The sequence below is a fragment of the Echinops telfairi genome, unplaced genomic scaffold (assembly GCF_000313985.2).
Source record: "Echinops telfairi isolate 266 unplaced genomic scaffold, ASM31398v2 ScPeMD7_17;HRSCAF=63, whole genome shotgun sequence".
NCBI lineage: Eukaryota > Metazoa > Chordata > Mammalia > Afrosoricida > Tenrecidae > Echinops > Echinops telfairi.
In genome coordinates, this window is record NW_022103914.1 from 257,669 (window position 1) to 279,374 (window position 21,706).

Consider the following 21,706-nt stretch of genomic DNA (forward strand, 5'->3'; position numbering starts at 1 on the left):
ATCCTGGCATGTCTACGAACTCAGATGATAATATCTGCTTTTACATTTTATATAAAACTAACTCCATCTATCTTGAAGATCCATTAGAAATACTGGTAATGGAATGCCTGAGCACTAGGCAGCAAACTGAAAGGCTGACAGATGGTCTGCAAGGAAAAGACCTGGCAACGTTCTCCTATTACAGCCTAGGAAACCCCATGTGACAGTTCTACTGTGTCACCTGGGGTTTCTGTGAGCCAAAAATTAACTCAATGTTATCTAATAACTTCAGCAACATACTCTATGTACATATGATTGTGTGTGTCTGTGTGTGCGCAATGTATATAAAATCAAAGCACAAATAATTTTAACCGAAATATCCAGGTCATGAACAGTCTTAGATAATCATCTTTATCCTGTAACAGAGGATCTCCTTTCAGTATTCTAAAACATAATACTCTTTAATCTCTATACAAATATACCCCCCCATTACCCATTTTATGTACTTTCTACTGACTCCCTCTCTCCTCTTAACATCTCTGGTTGTAATATTCCTATGTCTCCTCAGCCACACGTGTGTAGCTTCTCATAGGTAGCTTCTTTCTATGATTCAGACAATGACTGACAACAGTAGGTGGGACGCCATTCATTGGGAGAGAGGAGACGCAGGTTTGAAGGAGAGGAACAGAATATCTAGATGGAAGCATCCAGCAGGCAGTTGGATATGGGTGTTCAGAACGCTAGGGAAAGTTATGGGCTGGAAATAAGTATCTATGAACTATTAGCTTACACCTGGCAGAAAAATCTATGGGGTTAGAGGGGAAATACCAGGGAGATTGAGGAAAGGACTAAAAATAGGCACTTGGAGATCCTCAAAGTTTAAGGAAGAGTCAGAGAGAATTGTCAGGAGACCAGAGATTGGGAAAGAATAAAAAGTTCAAGAAGGAGAACTAGTCAATGTTGTTAGTCAACAAAGTGGTTAAAGAAGATGAGGCCAGCAAAACACTTAGGATGTGGCCCTGAGGGGACACCTCTGACAATCCTTGCTTGAGTCTTTTCAGTAGAGAGGGAGGGGTGGGAGGACTAGGAGTGATGACATTGGTCACAATTTAAGGGAAAGAGAAACTAAAAGCAATAGTAAGGGGTATGCATTTGAAATAACTGATGTGTGGAAAGGCACATGGTATAGAAATACCAACCGGCACTGGAGTCAAGTGAAGTGAGAATGGAGTCTACACATTTATAAGGTCACCAGTCTGAACAATTGAATAATTTCCTCTAAGAGTGCTCAAGCATTCAGTTGTAAGAGTCAAACCAAAACCAACTCCTTTTATGTTGATTTCAGCTAATAGAGACCCTACGAGACAGGGTAGAATTATGCTATTGGGTTTTTAAGACTGGAAGTCTTTTGATAAGCAGACAGCGCCATCTTCCTATTGTGAAATGGTGGGTTCAAACTGGTGACCTTTAAGTTAGAAATGGAATGCTGTAATGATTGTGCCATCAGGAATTCTTGTTCTAAGGACAGTTCATTAAAAGTAGAATGTTCTAATTAGTTCTTATGATATGACCCTACTTGGCTCTTGCCCTTGTGAAGAGACTGCTGAAGACATGGGTTCTAGAGTAAAGTGTGGTAGAAAAAATCAGGTGGTGCTGAGCTATCAGAAAGAAAAGCATCCGGGTCCTTAAAGACTTGTTTTAAAACAAGCAGCCATCTATGGGACTTGTCAACTAAGTCCACAAGGAAGAAGCACAGCAGCCTCTGTGATCCAAGGATTGTCAATAATGAAATACAAATCTGGGTTAGAAACTGTCTTAGAGTTTAAATTCTGAACACCCAGTTTGCAGAAGGCTATGAATGACAGTGGGGGTCCAAAATTCATTTGCAGAGTCCCCACATGGATTAAGGTCTTGTCTCTAATGTCAAAGTCCTTAATGAACACCGGGGTAGTGACAGATCACTAGGTGCTAGCAACAAGAGAGGGGGACACCTCAAAATGGAGAAGGGGTTACACAAGATCCCCCTGAACTTGATAAAACAAATAGCAGCTGAAGGCAAGGGGCTTCCTTTGGGGAGGGACAGATTTCCGTTCAACACAACAGTGGAGAAAACATCTGAAAAGGGTGAAGAAATGAAATACTTTAATGTAAGAAGACTGAGAAGGCTGTTAAAAGCTTGAAGGTAAACAAGCAGCCATCTAGCTCAGAAGCAACAAAGCCCACATGGAACAACATATCAACCTGTGTGATCACGGGGTGTCGAACGGATCCCTGAAGACAAATGGGTGCATAAGCAAATGTGGTGATGAAAGCTGATGGTGCCCGGCTATCAAAAAGTATAGCGTCTGGGGTCTTAAAGGCTTGAAGGTAATCAAGCAGCCATCGAGCTCAGAAGCAACAAAGCCCACATGGAAGAAGCACACCAGCCTATGCAACCACGAGGTGTCGAAGGGATCAGGTGTAAGGCATCATCAGAACAAAAAATCTTACCATAGTGAATGATGGGGGGAGTGCAGAGTGGAGATCCAAAGCCCATTAGTAGGCCACTGGAGATCCCCTTGCAGAGGGATCTCGGGGAGGAGATGAGCCAGTCAGGGTGCGATGTAACAATGATGAGAAATACAACTTTCCTCTAGTTCCTAAAGGTTTCCTCCCCGCTCCCACTACCATGACTCGAATTCTATCTTGCAAGACTGGCTAGACCAGAGGAGGTACACTGGTACAGATAGGAACTGGAAATACAGGGAATCCAGGACGGATGAGTCCTATAGGACCAGTGGTGTGAGTGGCAAAACAGGGAGGGTAAAGGGAGAATGGGTAGGAAAGAGGGAACCGATTACATGGAACTGTGTGTGACCTCCTCCCTGGGGGACAGACAACCGAAAAGTGGATGAAGGGAGACGTCGGACAGGGCAAGATATGACAAAATACCCATTTATAAACTATCAAGGGCTCATGCGGGAGGGGGGAGCAGGGAGGGAGGGGAAAAATGAGGACCTAATGTCGGGGGTTTAAATGGAGAGAAAATGTTTTGAGAAACGATGTACAAATGCGCTTTACACAATTGATGTGTGTATGGATTGGGATAACAGTTGTATGAGCCCCTAATAAAATGTTAAAAAAGAGAAGAAGAAAAAAAGACTGAGAAGGCTGTATTAAGCTTAAAAAGAAGTTCAGTAACAAAAGGAACATTTGTGGACAAAGACAGTAACACGAGAAAGGGCATTTTGGGTTAGTGCCAAGGAGGATGGAAGTCCAGTGAGAGTCAGAAACCTCCTAAGTTTAGAAGACTATAGTTTTGTGTGGCATTCAAATAGTACCTTGCTGAGGAAGTTCTTAAGTGTCTTTCGACACAAACGCTTTTAGCTGATTAGGGTGACATCTAGCTCCTGCCATCACTGCACATTCCGTCATCATGAGACTGAGACCATTTCTCTTACCCAATACTGGGGCAGAGGGAGAGTCTCAGAGCTTATCCAGAAGTGGTCTAAGGTTTAAACAAAGAGGCCTGGAACTACTGAGGGAGAACAGACTTTGAGTTATATCATCTTTTGTGTGGTCAGAGGTGATTAGCAGGATCGTCTGTCGTTAGCTCTGAACGGTATCATGGAAAATAGCAGTTGACAAGGTGCCGCAGTGTAAGCTGTGAAGTACGTTTAGGTCCGTTGAGAATGGCCTTCAGGGTGACTTCCACCCCACAGTTAGGAGAAGGGGCTCGAGGAGCCATAAACCAGGTGCCAGAGTCATGGCGACCCCATGTGTGGAGAGACGGACCATGATACACAGCATTTTCAGGGGCTGTATTTTGGAAGTAGATCACCTGGCCTTTCTTTCAAGGTACCTCTGGAGACACAACCTCCAACCTTTGGGTTAGCAGCTGCGCCTTGACAGAAAGAAATGTTTCATTTGCTTCCCCACTTTGGGTCCTCTATACATAGGTTCCCAAACGTATTTGAATGACCACCCCTTGCCAGAAAAGAAAAGTACTCAGAGCTTCTCTGTCAATTAAAGAAAGGGTCTTTTTGTACTATAGCAAGAAAAACGGCTGTTGTTGTTACTGTATATACTCGAGTATAAGCCAATCCGAATATCAGCCGAGGCACCTAATCTGACCACAAAATTGCATTAAACATGTGCTGGAAAACTCGGCTTATACTCGAGTAGATACAGTACGTACCATCGGGTCAGTTCCGACTCATATCCACCCAGTGTACATTAGAAGGAAACACAGCCCGATCCTGGGCCATCCGCACCATTGTTGTAACATTGTAGGTGTCTTGGCATAATGGGCTGCAAGCCACAAGGTCAACAGTTTGAAAACACCAGCCACTCCCCAGGGGCAAAGTGCGGCTTTCTACTCCCATAAGGAATTGCAGTCTCTGAAACCCACAGGGGTATTTTGGTTTGTTTTTGAGGTGTCTGCTTTTGCACCCCCCGCCGCCCCCCCCCCCCCCCCCGCCGGATTATTTCAGTGATCTTCAGGGAATGGTCTCTAGCAACATTCCTACAACTTGAATGTGCACCTGAAACGCTTGTCCAAATGTAGTCTAGGGTGAGACTGGTGACTGGAGATGCTGCCCGTCTCACCAGCCACAGGCCAACCTTCAATTGGTTGGTGAGGAGGAGGTCAGCTGCATGGGTGGGAGAGAAAGCCCTTCGATCTTTGCAAAAAGAATCTTGGGTTAAAAAGATTGGATAGCCCGCTGATCGAGAAAGTTGTCGGGGAGGAAAGTGCCATGAGACTGTGCAGAGAGACAAGTATACACGAAGAAGCAAAAGGCAAGTCATGTCCAGGCCCAAGAGGCACAGTTACTGCCCACGGACAGAACTTCCAATTGTGCTTGATTTCTCCATTCGGTCATTTTTCTCTCTGTAATATGACAAAATGACAAATCCAGAATGAATTTCTGAAATGGTCACTGTGAGAAGCTTTTACAGAAGGTGGCACTCTTGCATTTCCACTAAAACCCAACTGAACCCACGGCTGTCCAGTCAAACCCGGATTCATGGTAGCGCTACAGGACACAGTAAAACTGCACCACAGCGTGTCCAAGACTGCAGATCTTTATGGGAGCAGACAGACTCATCTATCTCCCACGTAGCAGCTGGTGTGTTTGAATTGCCCACCTTGCAATTTACAGCCCAATTCTTTTTTTGGGTGGGTGGGAATGGGGATGTCTACAGTAGTCCACCTCCCCAATCACATGTGAGAAGAATATTGTTTTAAATCATTAATTTGTGATAATTTGTTACAACATCCATAGAAAACTACTAAAAAGGTCTTTAGGGTCAATGGGTGGGGGTTATTATTTTTGGCAACTTCATTTAAAAATTAGGAGCACAAATTCTTTAGAAATGCCCTTTCTGCTTTTTTGAGTTGTGTTTTGTTTTAAAAATCATTTAACTCAGATATGGAAAACTTATCAGTCTGGTTTCTTTTTCTTTTCCTGTTTCAAAGGCTGTTTCCACCTCCCTGCTAATGTGAACAGCGCTGTGATCACCATGGGACTGCATGTGTCAGTTCTTACTGTGTGTGTCACTATGCAGGGCAGCCACTCGGCGGAGGGCTTGCTGGGTTCTATGGAGTTTCTAGTCCCAGTTGTTTGAGATCGCGTCATTTCACTTTCCACAATGGTTTTACATATTTATAGGCCTACCAGCAGTGGATGAGGGTCCCAGTCTCTCCACACCCTCTCTAGCATTTATTGTTTTCTGTTTGTTTATAAATAATTTTCGTGGTGGCTCTTACAGCTCTTATACCAATCCATACACCACTTGTAGCAAGCACATTTGTACCTATGTTGCCATCATCATTTCCAAAACATTTGCTTTCTACTTGAGCACTTGGTATCAGCTCCTATTTTTTCCCTCCTTCCCCCATTCCCACACTCGTGAACCCTTGATAATTTATAAATTATTATTATTTTCATATCTTACACCATCTACTGTCTCCCTTCACCCGCATTTCTGTTGTCTCCCTGGTGTGTGTGTGTGTCTGTGTGTTATACATCGATCATTCCAATCGATTCTCCCTTACTCCATTTTCTCTCCCCACCTTCTCCCTACCCTCCTGGAACTGCTACTCTCAATACTGTTCCTGAGGGCTTTATCTGTCCTGGATTCCGTGTGTCAAGAATTCTTATCTGTACCTGTATACATGCTGTGGTCTAATCAGATTTGTTAGGTAGAACTGGGGTCATGAGAGTGGGGTGGGAAGGAAGCATTAAAGAGCTAGAGGAATGTTGTGTGTTTAATTGGTGCTATACTGCACCCCTGTCTAGCTCTTCCCTTCCTTGTGACCCTTCTGTGAGGGGATGTCCAATTGTCTACAGATGGGCTTTGTTTGCATTGATATGTTTGTTCTTGGTCTTCTGCTGCCTGATCCCTGATTCCCATGAACACCTCATGATCACACAGGCTGGTATGCTTCTTCCACGTGGACTTCATGGCTTCCCTGCTAGATAGCAACCCAATTCTTAACCCATGCTGTCATCACTAAGAGCTTAGCAAAAGAGTAGCAGGAGCTCCAGATTTGCCTTAAGGGTTAAAAATACAGGCAAATCTTTGTTGGATCGCTCTTTCACTCTTCTTGGTATCCAGGTAGATTTTCCTCCTCCCTCCAAACAGTAGCATGTGCTGTGTAGATTTCACACTTTATGCTTTCAAGTGCGTTACAGGGTTATGTTGAGTGTATGGATGCCTGGAGTCCACTTCCCATAGAGTGTAAGACCACCAGCAACCCCCTTGGTTATGTGTTCTCATAAGCTCATCTGGAGGCAATCTAGTTCTGTCAAGCGCATATCACAGTTATTCAAGTTTCTGCTCACTCTTAGATGTGAAGCCCATTGTCAGACAATTTAAAATCTCACATTCCCCAAAGCATACTTCAAGTGACAATCTCCTCCACTACAAGGGAGCTTCAAAAAGTTTATAGAAAATGTCCATTATCTTTTAATTCCATTTTCCCATAAGCTTTTAGATGACTACTCATATTTCACCAACCACCTCCTTTTTTCCTTAATGGCATTATCCCCTTACTGAAATATGAATGACAATGCTTTCCTCAAACTCAAAATCAAGCTCATCCCTCATTGACACATAGAGCTACAGGAGACAATGCTGGAGACACCGTGCAGGAATTGTGCCCAATCTGATCCCATCACACTGGGGTGATACACTAAGGGTGTGCAATAGAGGAGCAAGGAGACCAAAGCAATGAAGTCCCTGGGGAATACCAAAAATAGACATTGGGGCTAGAGCGTGGCACCCCATCAGACTTGACTGGAAAACACTCCTACAGGTCAACAAACAGACCTGGAACTATTTATAATAGGCTTTTCTTTTTTTTTCATTGTTTTTTGTGGTTGTTGTTGTCCTCTGTTGTTTTGTTTGGCTTTGTCTTCATTTTGAACTTATTGTCTCCACATGTCTATTCAGATATGATAGGCAGGATAAACAATTTGGAGGAGAAAACAACGGGACCAATGGTTCCAGGGGGGCATGGGAGAGGGGGAGGCAGGAGAAAGGAAGGGGTGTGTCAACCAACTCAGAGACATGGGAACAATAAGTGATCTAAAATCAATGGAGAGGTGGGCGTAGGATGCCTGGAGGGGCTTAATCAAGAGCAATGTAACCAAGAGGAATTACTGAAACTGGAATGAAGGCCAGACATGATAGTGGGACTAGAGGAAAATAAAAGGAAATAGAGGAAAGGACTAGGAGGCAAAGGACATTTATAGAGGTCTAGATACAGGCATGTACATATGTAAATATATTTATATACAATGATCGGGAAATAGATCTATGTACTTATATCTATATGTTAAGTATTAAGATAGCAGATGGACATTGGGTCTCAACTCAAGTGCTCCCTCAATCCAAGAACACTTTGTTCTAATAATCCAGCATGCTGTGATGCTCATTTTTCCTGACATGATCACTGAAGACAAAATGGGTGCATAAGCAAATGTGGTGAAGAAAGTGATGGTGCCCAGCTACCGAAAGATATAGCATCTGGAGTCTTAAAGGCTTGAAGATAAACAAACAGCCATGTAGATGAGAAGCAACAAAGCCCACATGGAAGAAGTACACCAGCATGTGTGATCATGAGGTGTTAATGGGATCAGGTATCAGGCATCAAAGACCCAGAACGAAAAATCATATCAATGTGAATGAGGGTGGGTGGTGGGTGGAGTGGGGACCTGTATTAGTCTAGGTACTTTGGAGAAACAAATCCACAGCAACTCACGTATAAGAGAGAGTTTTATGCAAAGAAAATGTGCATCATGAAAACATCCCAACCCAATGCTGCCCAAGCCCACAAGTCCAACATTAACCCATACCCAACACCAGTCCACAAAGTCCTCCACCTCACAAAACAGAGGCAATAATGCCGACTGCAGGAGGAAAGCTGAGTCAGTGAACGTGTAAGCATCTCAGCACTGGCAGGGGTCTCCACATGGCTGCTCCAGCACCCAGGGCTGCATCGGGATAGATCCATGCGGCTTCTCCTTGGGGATGTCTTGTAGGAAATCCATCTTGCAAGCTGAAGCAGGGAACTGCTAAGGCAGCTGCACCCAATGCAACCATCACAAAACAAGAGACCCGAGAACTAGAAAGGCGAGGCTTCACCACCCATTTATCCCTCCGCCTTTCAACCAGCACCACATGTGATTATCGGCCAGGCTGGCACAATTAACTAACTCAGGACCCAAAGCTCATTTGTAGACAATTGGACATCCCCTCACAGAAGGGTCACAAGGAAGAGATGAGCCAGTCAGGGTGCAGTATAGCACCAATGAGACATACAACTTTCCTCTAGTTCCTTAATGCTTCCTTCCCCAGACTATCATGTCCTCAATTCTACCTTACAAATTTGACTAGACCAGAGCATATACACGGGTACAGATCAGAGCTGGAAACACAGGGTATCCAGGACAGTTAAACCCTTCAGGACCAATAAGGAAAATAGAGATACCAGGAGGGTGAGGGACAAAGGGGGAATGGATCAGAATGATCTACATATAACCCCTTCCTAGCGGGGTGGACAACAGAATAGTGGGTAATGGATACAGCAGTCGGTGTAAGACATGGATGGGGGGTGGAATTTATAAATTATCAAGGGTTTTTTGAGGTAGGGAGGGTGGGGAGGGGGAAAATGAGGAGCTGAGGCTCAAGTAGAAAGACAAGGTTTTGAAAATGATTATGGCACCATATGTACACATGTGCTTGACACAATGGATGGATGGATTTTGATAAGAGCTGTAAGAGTTCCCATAAAACGATTTAAAAAACAAACAAAAAGCCAAGCTCATTACCATGGAGTCAATGTTGACTCATAGCGACCCTATAGGACAGAGTAGAATTGCCCGGGTTCTCAAGGCTGTAAATCTTCATAGGAGCAGAAAACCTCATCTTCCTCCTGAAGACTGGCTGGTGATTTTGAATTGCAGACCTTGGTGTTAGCAGACCGATGCATAATCCACAATGGCACGAGGGCTCCCACGATGCCACTTAACCCCATACTCCACCCACACTCTCACCAACCACTATTTCTGGTCCATGTCTCAAGTAGTAACTCTAACATAGAAAAGGCCTACACAAACCTTATAATCATGTTTAAGGTGTTTGGTGGCCAAAATCCCTCACACAAACCCCAACATTTTCTCAAGGACTAAAGCTTGTTGTTGTTATTTTGTTTTGTTTCTGAACTCTTCCACATTTTCTGTAAGTTGCAAAACTTTCCAGGGGGTAGTGGATACTGTGAAAAGCAAGTTTGCCTTGGGGTTTCCCCAAGGCTCCCGAAGAACATTCTCGCCTCCTGATGTATGTTTCGTTTCCAGCATTTCATTCATGTTCCTTAAATGGTCTCTGGCTACCACAATTCTAGAACGGTCATCATGCTTGCCCAGTTCTCTTTCTGATTCCTAAAAGAGGTTTGGTTTAGAGAGGTCACTGAGAATAGAAGCCTTGGTTGACGACTGGAGTCATTTCCAAACCTTTTCATATCCTTTGGAGAACTGGTCATGGGAACAGCAACCATTGAGGAAGCTCTAAAAAGAGCACTTTTTGAATGTCAAAGATATAAGTCAATGTGACCTCCCACTAAGGGAGTTGTTGTGAGGTATAAGGAAAAGGGGGATCATATTTATTTTCAACAATCTTTTACCCACAATCAGGCCAAGGAATAAGAGGGTTTAGGGTGATGGTGACAGAAATAAGAGCAGCTATAATAGCTACAGTGATGTGAATCAATATTCTGATTATTGATAGGTAACAGGAGGGTAAATGTGTTATCTAACCCTGCCTGATTTTCTTGTCCTGGACGTTGAATCTTCAGAATTATGTGCAGATTCTAAAAAAGACCTTCAGAATATTTCAGCCATCTATTTATTAAACAGGTGAGGAAACTGAGACTCAGAGAGATTTCCAGATGCCAAGCATGTATGCACAGTTCTAAAACTCAGTATCTAGTTCTCCAGGATCATTACTAATAAGAAAGCACCTAGATATTGTACAGACAGAAAAGAGAGTTATATTGTTCTTTTTTCTTGCTTCTCCTCTTCCTGTTTTAGGTGCTGCTGCCACCAGCAAGATTCAGGCTCATTTCAACGAGACTGCAATTTTGCCATGTCAATTTACCAACCCTCAAAACATAAGCCCGAGTGAGCTTGTCATATTTTTGCAGGACCAGGAGAAGTCCGTTTTATATGAACTTTACCTAGGCAAAAGGATATTCAAAAATGTTGCTTCCAAGTATAAGGATCGTCACTTAAGCTTTGACAAGGAAAGTTGGACCCTGTACCTCCACGATGTTGAGATCAAGGACCAGGCCACATACCAATGTTTCGTCTATCATAAAAGTTCAAACAGACACATTCTTATCAATCAGATGAGTTCTGAACTGTCAGTGTTTGGTAAGTGACTATTAACGATGTGATCAGATTCCTAACCTTTTCAGATGAGACGATCTGAATAGAGAACTATTTGGGGGGACTTGTTGAAAGAAGGCAAAGAGCCACCACTTCTGGGAAGTTCATTTCAAGAGAGTGCAGGGTCTGGGAGTAGGGAACTGAACGTCCTCTACACTTTTTAGACTTTGCTCCTAAAGGGTCAGTTGTAATCTGCTTTAGAGACAAAATAGAATCAAATGAACAAAGATAATGCGACTAAGTGAAAACCACAGTCATTTGACCTTTACTTAAATTTATGTAACCATTTACTCTCCTCAAATCTCTTTTACATCCATTTTCTGTTTTGGTTTGAGAAATTTTGCCCACAAAATCTTTGCTTGGAGTCCCTAGCAAGGATTGCAGTCGGTCGATTTGGGTTTTCCCTCCAACCTCCTGTAGGTTCCTTATAAGCTGTTTGCCAAGCGTATTATGAGCCCAGTAGACAAAAGGGAAATAATTCAATGAGTAGTCCGCAAGCTGACAAACCTGTTTCCTCTGCTGCGCTCAGCCTTGAGAAGCCTAAATGGCACTACAAATGACAATTTTTTTAAAAATTGGAATACGATTCACGTCATACAATTAACTAGTCCAATCAGATTAAGAAGAGTTGTGCATTCATCAATCACCACCATCAAGATTAGAACGTTTTCTTCTTTTTCGGACTCCTTACTGTTAGAGCACTACAGATTTTTTAAATGATCAATTATATAGTAAAAATTTCCATCTCCCCACCCCCACCCCTTTGGTGTCCAGCTCTGTGAATTTTCACGCAGCGATTTGTGTAGCCAATAGCCCAATCAGAATAAAGAAGACTTCCACTAAACTAAACAAGCTCCCTCGTGCTAGGCACCCCTTCCTTGCACCTGTAGCCAGTTTAATGCTATGCTTTTGTCGTTTTTGAAAATACCACATAAATGGAGGCATACAGAACTAGTATGACCTTTTAAAATGAGCTCCTCTGATACAAAAGAATACCTCAGAGATTCATCCAAATTGCTGCTCCTATCAAAGGTGCTTTTCCTTTTTATTGCTGAGTACCATTCTGCTGTTTATCCACGCATCCCCAGATGAATACTTGAGTTATTTCCAGTATGGGGCTACTATAAACATGTGAACATTCGTGTACAGGTTTTTGTGTGAACATAGTTTTCATTTCTCTAGGGTTAGATAGAGGACCTCTGGTGGTACAACCGTTAAAAACACTTGGTTGCTACCCAAATGTTGGTGGTTTGAAGCCACCAGCTGCTCCACAGGCGAAGCTATGGCTGTCTGCTTCTGTGAAAGTCAGAGCCTTGGGAAACCCAGTGGGCAGTTTTCCTCCGCCCCACTGGGTCATTACGAATGGAAATCAAGTTGATCACAGTGGAAGACTGCTAGGAGAGGGCAGGCTTCCAGGTGCCCAATTAACAATTCCAGATAGATCAATACGTATTCTGCGATCACAGAGTAAAGCAGACAAAAGTAGAAATAGAGGGAGCTGTTTCCTTTGAGTCCTATGTGAATGAGTCAAACCAGGCTCCAGGGCTTTTGGACTCTGCAACCAAGTGCCATGTCAGTGTTTTCAAAATTGTAGTCCAGTTCCATTGGTGGAACATGTCTTCGGCAAGCTTTTATCATCTTTAAATTTTAAGAGGTTTTTTTTGGTTATTTTTATTTAATGTGTACTAGAAAAATTGTAACTCATCCAATGTGTGGTTACGTCGATACTACTACATAGGGTAAGGGCAAAGTAGGTAGCACCAGGGCAATCTACCTTCCTCCTGCAGGTCACTTAAAGAAGTTAAAAGAGTCACTGTAGTTATCAAGCTCATCTGTTTCCCCTAAAGATGGCTTGATTTGACTGCCTTCTCATGGAACGGGATGAAGGTGTCTTGATGGGCATGCCAAGAACCAGTATACTGAATTTCTAAATCCCAGCCCCCATCGATTCACGGACCACTTCATGCTTGGTTTTTCTGAAAGACATGATCAAGCGTTTACCAATGCCATGAATTCTGTTAATTTCTGGTGGAGCTTTAGCCCTTTCTATCCTTAGTCTGAAATAGATTCCAGGGGACACTAGGGTCCTGAGTCAGAACACATCTCCTACAGGCTGCTGTCCGTGGAGTAATGGCCCCATTGTAGATCTTTGTCGGTTCCATTTCAACCCTGCAGGCTCAGAGGGCATCCCCGTGCTTTGGATGAGGAGAAAGTGAGTGGGTCTCAAAATTGCATTTCTGAAAAATCAAGGTGGGGGTCATCATATGACTCTCACTATGACTTGAGGTTGACCTTTAGGACAGCTGGAGGCTCTGAGATGTACCCCCAATAAGTTCCCAGATCAGATACCTGGTCATCCCAACGTAAACTGATCTTTTCTCTCTCCCTTCTGCTTTCAGCTAACTTCAGTCAGCCTGAAATCATTCCAGATTCTAATTCATCAGATACATCTTATGTAAATTTGACTTGCTCTTCTACACAAGGTTACCCACCACCTAAGGAAATGTATTTTCTGGTCAAGAATTCAACGGATAATTCAACTAGCAAGTATTCTGCTACCATGCATCCATTTCAAGATAACGTCACAGAACTATACCGTGTTTCCATCAGCTTGTATTACACCAGACCTGATAATACCATGAGTGCAAGTATTCTGTGTGTTCTCTGCCCCACAGATGCCCTCCCCGTGCAACCTGGGCTGCAGAAGACGTGTCTTCACTCCAAACCTTATCTTATAGGTAAAGCTGTTTTCCAAGATCCTTTATTCCATTCATGAATATTATCCATGGACACTTAAGACATACTATCTCCAATGTCGAGAAACCTCTAATTTGGTCATTTTATGAGGTTTTTAGGGAGGACCCAAACTGAGGGCTACTGCTTCATGAACTGAGTGAAGATGCAGGGTGCAAGAGTCTCTGCGCCTATGCTGCACTTAAAGAAAGAGGCTCTGAGCCCATTAATGGACCCGGTCTTTTTGGCTCCTTTTTGGAGGAAGACTCTGAAGTGTAGGTGATAAAATTCAGACTTCTTCCAGGCTTTAATTCTTACAGTCATAAACATAACACAGACACCCATATCATGCGTGCATGCACATCTATGCATGTACTTGTACAGGGCAGTTATTATGAATACAGGTCATTGTGAACCTTCTTGGATGTGTGGGGAAAATATTAAAAGGTCTAAGGCATGCTCTTTACCCTTGAAGACTTTCCAACAGAGTCATGATGCACACAAAAGTTCAGTGAGAATCTAAATTCAATCCCATAGAAATACAGAACTACATTTAAACAAGAAGGACTGAAAATCAATTTATAGGTATTGAGAAGAAAGGCAAGTTTCCTGAGACTTGTAAAAATGTTTCCTGAAGGAAGTGGAACCTTATACTCCCCTTACAGAAATAAGACAAAGTTTGGTGAGCAGAAGGGAGAGCATTTTAGATGGCAGGTAGTCAAAATGGCAGTAGCTTCTTGCACAGCATAACTCTGAGATGGTGTCCAGGCTCAAAAGGTACAAGAGGACCATGGTTGAAGAGCAGTAGGGCACAGGAGGTGGCGGCGGGATCATCACACAGGCAGCAAAGAAAGATTGGGGCTCAGAAATGCTATTGACATGCACACTACGTGGTACAGGTTAAGGCCAATGGGAGGAAATTATCATAGGAGAGGAGCCTGACATTTTTAAGTAGCAGCTTGACCCTCAAGGGAAAACGTCCACATTGTTTTGAGGAGCAGTAATTTCAAGATCTTCTCGTGGCATGCATGTCCTCTGAATCCACATTGTCCTAATCATCAGCTGCTCTGCCCCTGACTCCTATGCATCTGCCAGTCTGATTACTTTAATCTTTCCTAACTCGGGTCCTTTGGTTTGCTCCCTCCTTGGCTAACCTCTAGTAAGGAAAGCCATTCAGCTTAAGAATTTGACCCAAAGCATTGGCTAGGTCTTAGCTGCTGAGGTCCTGAATCCAGGACTTTCTATGCCCCCTAGTGTGGATTTCAGACTTCTAGGACCACGAGTCCTGGAAAGATGCAGGCAGGGCAATAAGAAGAATAAGCCTTCTTATAAATGACCTTACTGGATGATTGAAAACGAGTGGTCTTTTCTAGTTTCTAAGAAGAAAGAACCACGACTGAGTCAAAACGATTACATCATCTGGGTTGCCACGGCTGCTGTCCTTTTACTGCTCATTGTTGGTCTGGTGGGCTTTCTAATACAATGGAAGAAGAAGAAGAAGAAGAAACCTGACCACTCACGTGAGTGTAATCCGTGGTGAGTCCGTCTTTGTCCTCTCTGCAGATTGCCATTCACAGCTTCTTCCCCAGCAGTCTTCTTGGTGCCCGTTGGCTAGCACATTGGGAGTCCAGACAGGCAAACATTTGGTTACTGGAGAGAAACATTTCCCTCGGGGTTTAGAACTCATATGGATTGGAGTCAAGCAGATACCGTTGTTCTGGATTTCTAAGAAAGAGAACATCTCTAACTCAAGGTTTACAAATGTGCTATTGGGTTGCAGACGTAGCATATGTGCTAGGCTGGGTTGACTAGAGAAACAAATCCTAAGACACTCATATATGTGTAAGGAAGAGCTTCAGATCAGGAAGTAATCGTGCATCAGTAAAACATCCCAGCCCATTCCTACTCAAGTCCGTAAGTCCAACACTAGTCCGTACATCTTTCTTCAGACTCACAGAGCCACATGCAATAATACAGAATGCAGGAAGACCACTGGTGGCTTCACCAGTGGCAGTGGGTGCAGAGTTGCGTGGACCCAATGGTGGTCACTGCATCACAGGGCTCGTGCAGGCCTCAGCATGGCCCGTCAACAGGAAGGAGAGGGCAGAGAGAGAGCCATTTATCCCAGTGGCAACTCAAAGGAGGTCATCAAGCTGCAACCTGATTGACAGGCAAAACTCCACCCATATCTTCTTGTAGGGTGCCATGTTGGTGCAAAAACCCTAACTATCACAACATAGTCTTACTTGTTACATCTGCTTCACTTTATGATGCTACCATGAAAATCCAATGAAGTAAAATAGTGAAAAAAAACCCAACTTTTTTACATGTTGAAACCACACCTGTGTAAGATTTTGGTGTTCAGACAGGGGTAACTGGTGAAAGGGTTCAACGAACACAAAACTCACCCTTCCATTCCTTAAAAAGCTAAGAACTTCCTGGCAAGTAAGCCTGTGACTTAAAAAAAAACAATATTCACTTTTACTGATTACAAAGTATAGCTATTCATTACTAAATGTACAGAAAATAAAAATCTCCCATGATTCCATTAGTAAGAAATATTCCATATTCTAATAGATATATATATTCTAGGCCTTTCCATGCCTATATGGATCTACATCATTTTCCATAATTGGTGTAATGTTGTTATTGTTGTTAGGTGTCATGGGCCAGTTTTCAACTCAGAAACACCTGATAGCGTTTTCTAGGCTGTAAGCTTCATGAGAGCAGTTCACTGGGTTTTTCTCTCACGTGGTTGCTGTGTAGATTCAAGCCACCCACATTTTGGTTAGCATCTTAGGGATGGACCTTTGTGCCGTCAGAGCCTCGATGTAATATTATACGGACTGTTTTCCACATTCTTTTTTTGTACTTAATGTACCAAGAAAACTTGCAATGTCATTCTACAACATCATTTGAATGGATGCAAGACATTCTATTATGTGGACGCATCTTAATTTGGCTAACCAACCCTAAAATGTTGGTCACTTGGGTTGTTGCCATAGTTCAGCCGTTGTATGGAACACAACATTGAAGAGTTTCTCTACTAATTTCCTTTGTACATGTAGTACTGTGGGACTACAGCTGTCTCTGACTTTGTAATAGTCCCTTGCCCATTTGTGGTTTGGGCTACTTTGGGCCCGATTCTAAGACAGGATCAAACTTTATTTATCTCAAATTATTTCCAAAAGTAGTTGGCTTGGTTGGTGCTAATAACAAGAAGCCCTAGTGGTGTGGATAGATAAGCTCTCAGCTGCTAAGAAAAAGGTGGGTGGTTCAAACCCACCTATCCAGCAGCTCAATGGGAAAAACAAAAACAAAAACAAAAAACCCTAGCCATTCACTTCAAAAGATTACAGCCAGGAATATCCCGGGGTGTCACTATGAGTCAAAATCTGAACAGCATCTAACAAAAACAACAACAGTAATTAAAGAATCGGTGGTGTACCAGTTGAATACCAATCGAAATGTTTCAATAAGCTGGTGAAGCACTCAATCATTTATGCTAAGAAATTTGGAAGATAGCTACCTGCCAAACCCACTGGAGAATCCATTTTTTGTACCCATTCCAAAGAAAGGTGACCCAACAGAATGTGAAAAGTATATTGCAATACCACATGCAAGTTAAATTTTGCTGAAGATCATTCAACAATATTTGTAGCAGTATTTCAACAAGGAGCTGCCAAAAATGCAGGGTGCAGTCAGAAGATGTGGAACAAGGGATATCATTGCTGCTGTCAGATAGGTCTTGACAGAAAGCAGGGGACACCAGAAATATGTTGACTTGTGTTTCATTGATCATGCAGAGGCCTTCAATTATGTGGGTCATAAACTATGGGAAGAATGGGAATCCCAGTACACTTGGTTGTGTTCATGGGGACTCTGCACATGGAGCAAGAGGCGGTTGTGTAAATAGAACAAGGAAATACCCATGGTTTAAAATCAAGAAGGGTGGGTGTCAGGGCTGCATCTTTTTATCATACTTCTCAGTCTATCTGCTGAGCAAGTAATCAGAGAAGCTGAACTATCTGAAGAACACAGCATCGGGATTGGAGGAAGGCTTTTTAACAACCTTTAATATGCACATGACACAACCTTGCTTACTGAAGAAGATTCAGGATTGTAGCAGTCAAGATGGATTACAACTTAATGTAAAAAACCAACATTTCCCACAACTGGATTAATAGGTAGCATCATGATAAATGGAGAAAAAAGTTACAGGTGTTAGGGAGCTCATTTTTCTTGGATTCACAATTACTGCTAAGACAAGAAGCAGTCCAAAGACCAAATGACATTGCGTGGGCAAATCTCTTTAAAGTGCTGAAAAGCAAGGCATAAGGAAACAGCGAAGCAAAGGACTGCTTTGAGGAATCAGGTGTGCCTGGCTCAAGCCGTGGTATTTTCCATTGGCTCGTACGCACATGAAGTTTGGACATTGAATAAAGAAGACTGACAACAACTCGTGCATTTGCCTTCTGCTGTTGGCGAGGAGTGTGGACAGCACCGTGGACTGCCAACAGAACAAACAAGCGCCGTGGAGAAAGTACAGCCAGAATGCTCCCTGGAAGGGGACATGGGAAACGGTATTTCATGTGCTTTGGACTTCTCTCGGGAGAGACCAGCCACTGGGAAAGGACTTCATCCTTAGTCAAGTAGAAGGACAGTGAAAACTAGGAAGGTGGATTGATACTGTGGCTGCAACAATGGGCTCAAATATAACAACGGTGAAGATGCTACAGACCAGGCAGGGTTTCATTCTGTGGTTCGCTATGAGTCAGAAATTAACAACAGCAGCAGCAATTAAGGTAACTTTTCCCCCTCTCATTTTCGGTAAACCAAACCAAAACAACCATGAAATGAATAGTGCCTCTGGTCACCATCTTATTTAGGTTTCAGGGTATCGTTGGGTTTTGTTTGTTTGTTTTTACCTTTTTATAAATATAATAACACTTTGTAATTTCTTGCCAGCTGCCTTCAGGGCAGGTGTTTTCTGGGCTGGAGCTTTCTGGCTTTTCTGAGCTTTGGGAGGCTCAGCCTGCTACCCCGCAGCTTGCTCGTTTAGAGCAGGAGCCTTCTTTCAGGGCGGGAGCCTTCCTTGCAGCCTCCACCTCCTTAGCTGGAACCTTCTTAGCTGCTCCTTCCGCAGTTCTTGCTTTTTGGAGGAGAAGCTTTCAGGAGAGCCGCCCTTGGAAGCTTCTGAACTTCACACTTATTAACCAGTTCCTCATTGTCTCTGCCTTCATGACTTAACATGACCAACAGCTGTCACCTTGGCTTTCTTCTCTCTGGCATTAATCTTGTGGGCCCATCTTGTGGCTGCCCATTTTGTATTGATAGCTGCCTTCTGCCAGGCTTCTCGGACATTCTTCTGCTTCCTCCCGGCCTGTGTGGGCACTGGAGGACGAAGTCAGCGAGTTGTGTGCCCTTGGAAGGGCCGGCCTGGCGCCTTACCTGAGTGCAAGGGCCATCAACCAAAGATCTGATCAATCACATCGACAAGTGCGACTATCTTCCCGGGAATGAAGTCCCCGGAAGATGTAGGCCACCTGGCCAACCCCCACGAAGCTCCTGAACACTAGAATGGAGGGGGTGTCGGCGAGATTGCTTCAAAGTGCACGCACGTTTGTAAGATTCTGCAATGTGGCCGAATGAAGCACCAGGGTGCAGGGGAATACGCCCTTGGCCCTTGTCAGGGGGCAAGCCTGAGGGTAGAGCTGGCCAGACTGCCCCACCCGCCGCCTCAGCCACCGAAGGTCGCCAGAGGACAGATTTTTAAGCTCCGTCCAGAAAACAGGTGGATGGCACCCGCAATCCTTCATTTCACACCGCTGTGTTGTTTTTTTAAAAGAGGACTTAAGGAATTAATATAAAGAGTATGGCAGAAGCATTCAAACTGCCCAATTACAGGGCATGCTACAAAAGGTAAAATACACAAGGTCAATGATAGAGACATGCCATGTTTGTCCAGGCTCTGACTTTTCAAGGAGAAAATTCTTTGTTTCTCTTTCTTTCTATCTCACCGACATTTAGAACAAGCCAAATGTGCAAAAGGAAATCTTCTGCTTGTGTTTTAATTATCTAATCTCCAGTCTTTAAAAATAGAACTCTATTCTCTCACAGGTTAGGATGCCAGAGGTCCAAATTCAAGGGAAGGCTTTCTCTCCGTGTGGGCTCTGGCGGAAAGGCCGTGGCTTGAATAACTGTGGTGCTTCAGTCAATGTAGAACTTGAATCATGCCATTTTATGACTCTCTCTCAAGATCCACCCCATGCTCATCCTGTCTCATTACCATTTAGAGCTTATGGTTTGTAAAACATTACAAAACAGAGAATGATTTTATCAAATCACAAAATGGAAGAAATCACACAGTACTGGGAAGCCTGGTCTACCCAACTTGACACATATTGACAGGGGCATGCATAATTCAATCCATGACAGTTTATGAATAAACTGTTGCTAATTTGCTTTCACTTTGGGATAAATTGCTTGCAAAAAAACATTTATATGAAAGAAAGAAGAGAATAAGGAGGTTTCTTCCTCCAAGAAGCAATCATAAAAATTTAGATGACTAGATAAAAGGATTAAAGAGGCTGTGTGTGTACACATAGGATAGTGGTTATGTATGCATAGGTTAGCAATTGAGGTTAGCAATTCAAAACCACCAACTGCTCCACAGGGGAAAGAGAAGGCTTTCTACTCCCATATAGGGTTACAGTCTCAGAAACCCACAGGTGCAATTCCACCCTGTCCTGGAGGGTCACCATGAGTCAGAACTGACTCCATGGGAGAGTTTGGAGCATGTACACATGAGAGTTGCTGGAAAGAGGTTAAAGGAGCTACATGTATACATAGGAGATAGCTAAACTGAACTATGAGTTGGAAAAGATAGAAGGCAATCAGAAGTCATTATATATATATATATATATATATATATATATATCCCATAAGAATGAAAAAGAAAGTTGGTAGGAAAAAAATCGTTTAATTCAGAAGTCTTCAGTGCCAGTGCATTGGTCAGAGGAGACCTGATGTCGTTTGGTGGCGGAAGGTATACAGTGAAAACTTCCTGTTTATGGGGGGGCTTCCAAAAGTAAGCAAATGGCTTGGGGGCTACAGCTGACCTCCTCTAGCTCCCAAGGCTGATGGCAAGGCATAGGTCAGATAGGACTCCACTCTCCATCTTTTAACTCCATTCTGACACCAACCATTCCTCCCAATACATTCTAATTTTCTGTTGGGTTCAATAATTCATTGCAAGGGCCACGCAGATCTCATGCAGAAGTTAGCAGGTCACCACAAGGAAGTATCAACAAACATTAAGGATACAGTCCTGGGCCCACCGCAATACTTATATCGTTAGCCAGCAGCCAAGTCTTTCTCATCTCCGGCCTCTCAGCCATGGAGTCCCTTGGCCACTACCTCCATGGGCCAGGAAGCTGACCTGCTGCTCTGCCCAGCAGTTTCATAGTCTTGGCCCTGCTCCTCTGCTCTGTCCTCTAGTCTCCTTGCCTCAGCCTGTGGTCTCTGCGAGACAAAGTCCCTTCAGACAGGGACTTCAAACATGTTCCACTGGTGATTCTTCTTGCTCAATGATCCTGGGGATTCTCTCTGTTCCTGCTCGTGAGAGGGTCCTCTTATACACGACTGATAACCCAGACTCCTACTGCACTCCATTAGAGTTTCACACGCCCTATTTGCATGGTCCCTCCCAATCATTTCATGGGATTCTCAGGCATGGATCAAACATTCAAACTCACTCACTTGATTCAAACTCACCGAGTTGATGTTGACTCACAGCAAACTAAAAGACAGTGCCAAACTGCCCCTGGTGTTTTAAAGACTGTATTTTTATCCAACAGTTTTATTGACATATAATTTCACATAGCTTGCAATTTAATAGTTCAATCACATCAAGAAGGGTTGTGCAATCATCATCACATTCAGTTTTAGAAAATTTTCTTCAGTGCTGTCCTAATTATTATTAGCTTTCTATTTTCCTCCAACCTCCCCTGTCATTCACCCAAGGAACCATTGTCCTTTGTACTTTTATTATAGATTTTATT

General features: G+C 43.3%; 1 protein-coding gene across 3 annotated transcripts in view; it reads left to right on the top strand.

Moving 5' to 3' along the window:
- Positions 1 to 21,706, top strand: part of CD86 (CD86 molecule) — an 84,823-nt gene that overhangs the window by 55,127 nt on the left and 7,990 nt on the right. Inside the window, exons 3-5 of one of the 3 annotated variants that reach the window (XM_045287561.1) lie at positions 10,554 to 10,895; positions 13,310 to 13,648; positions 15,017 to 15,163. In XM_045287561.1, coding sequence (XP_045143496.1) covers positions 10,554 to 10,895; positions 13,310 to 13,648; positions 15,017 to 15,163 — 828 coding nt within the window. Of the gene's footprint in view, positions 1 to 10,553; positions 10,896 to 13,309; positions 13,649 to 15,016; positions 15,180 to 21,706 lie in introns of all 3 variants that reach the window. The other 2 variants (XM_045287562.1, XM_045287563.1) reach the window with 2 other exon arrangements.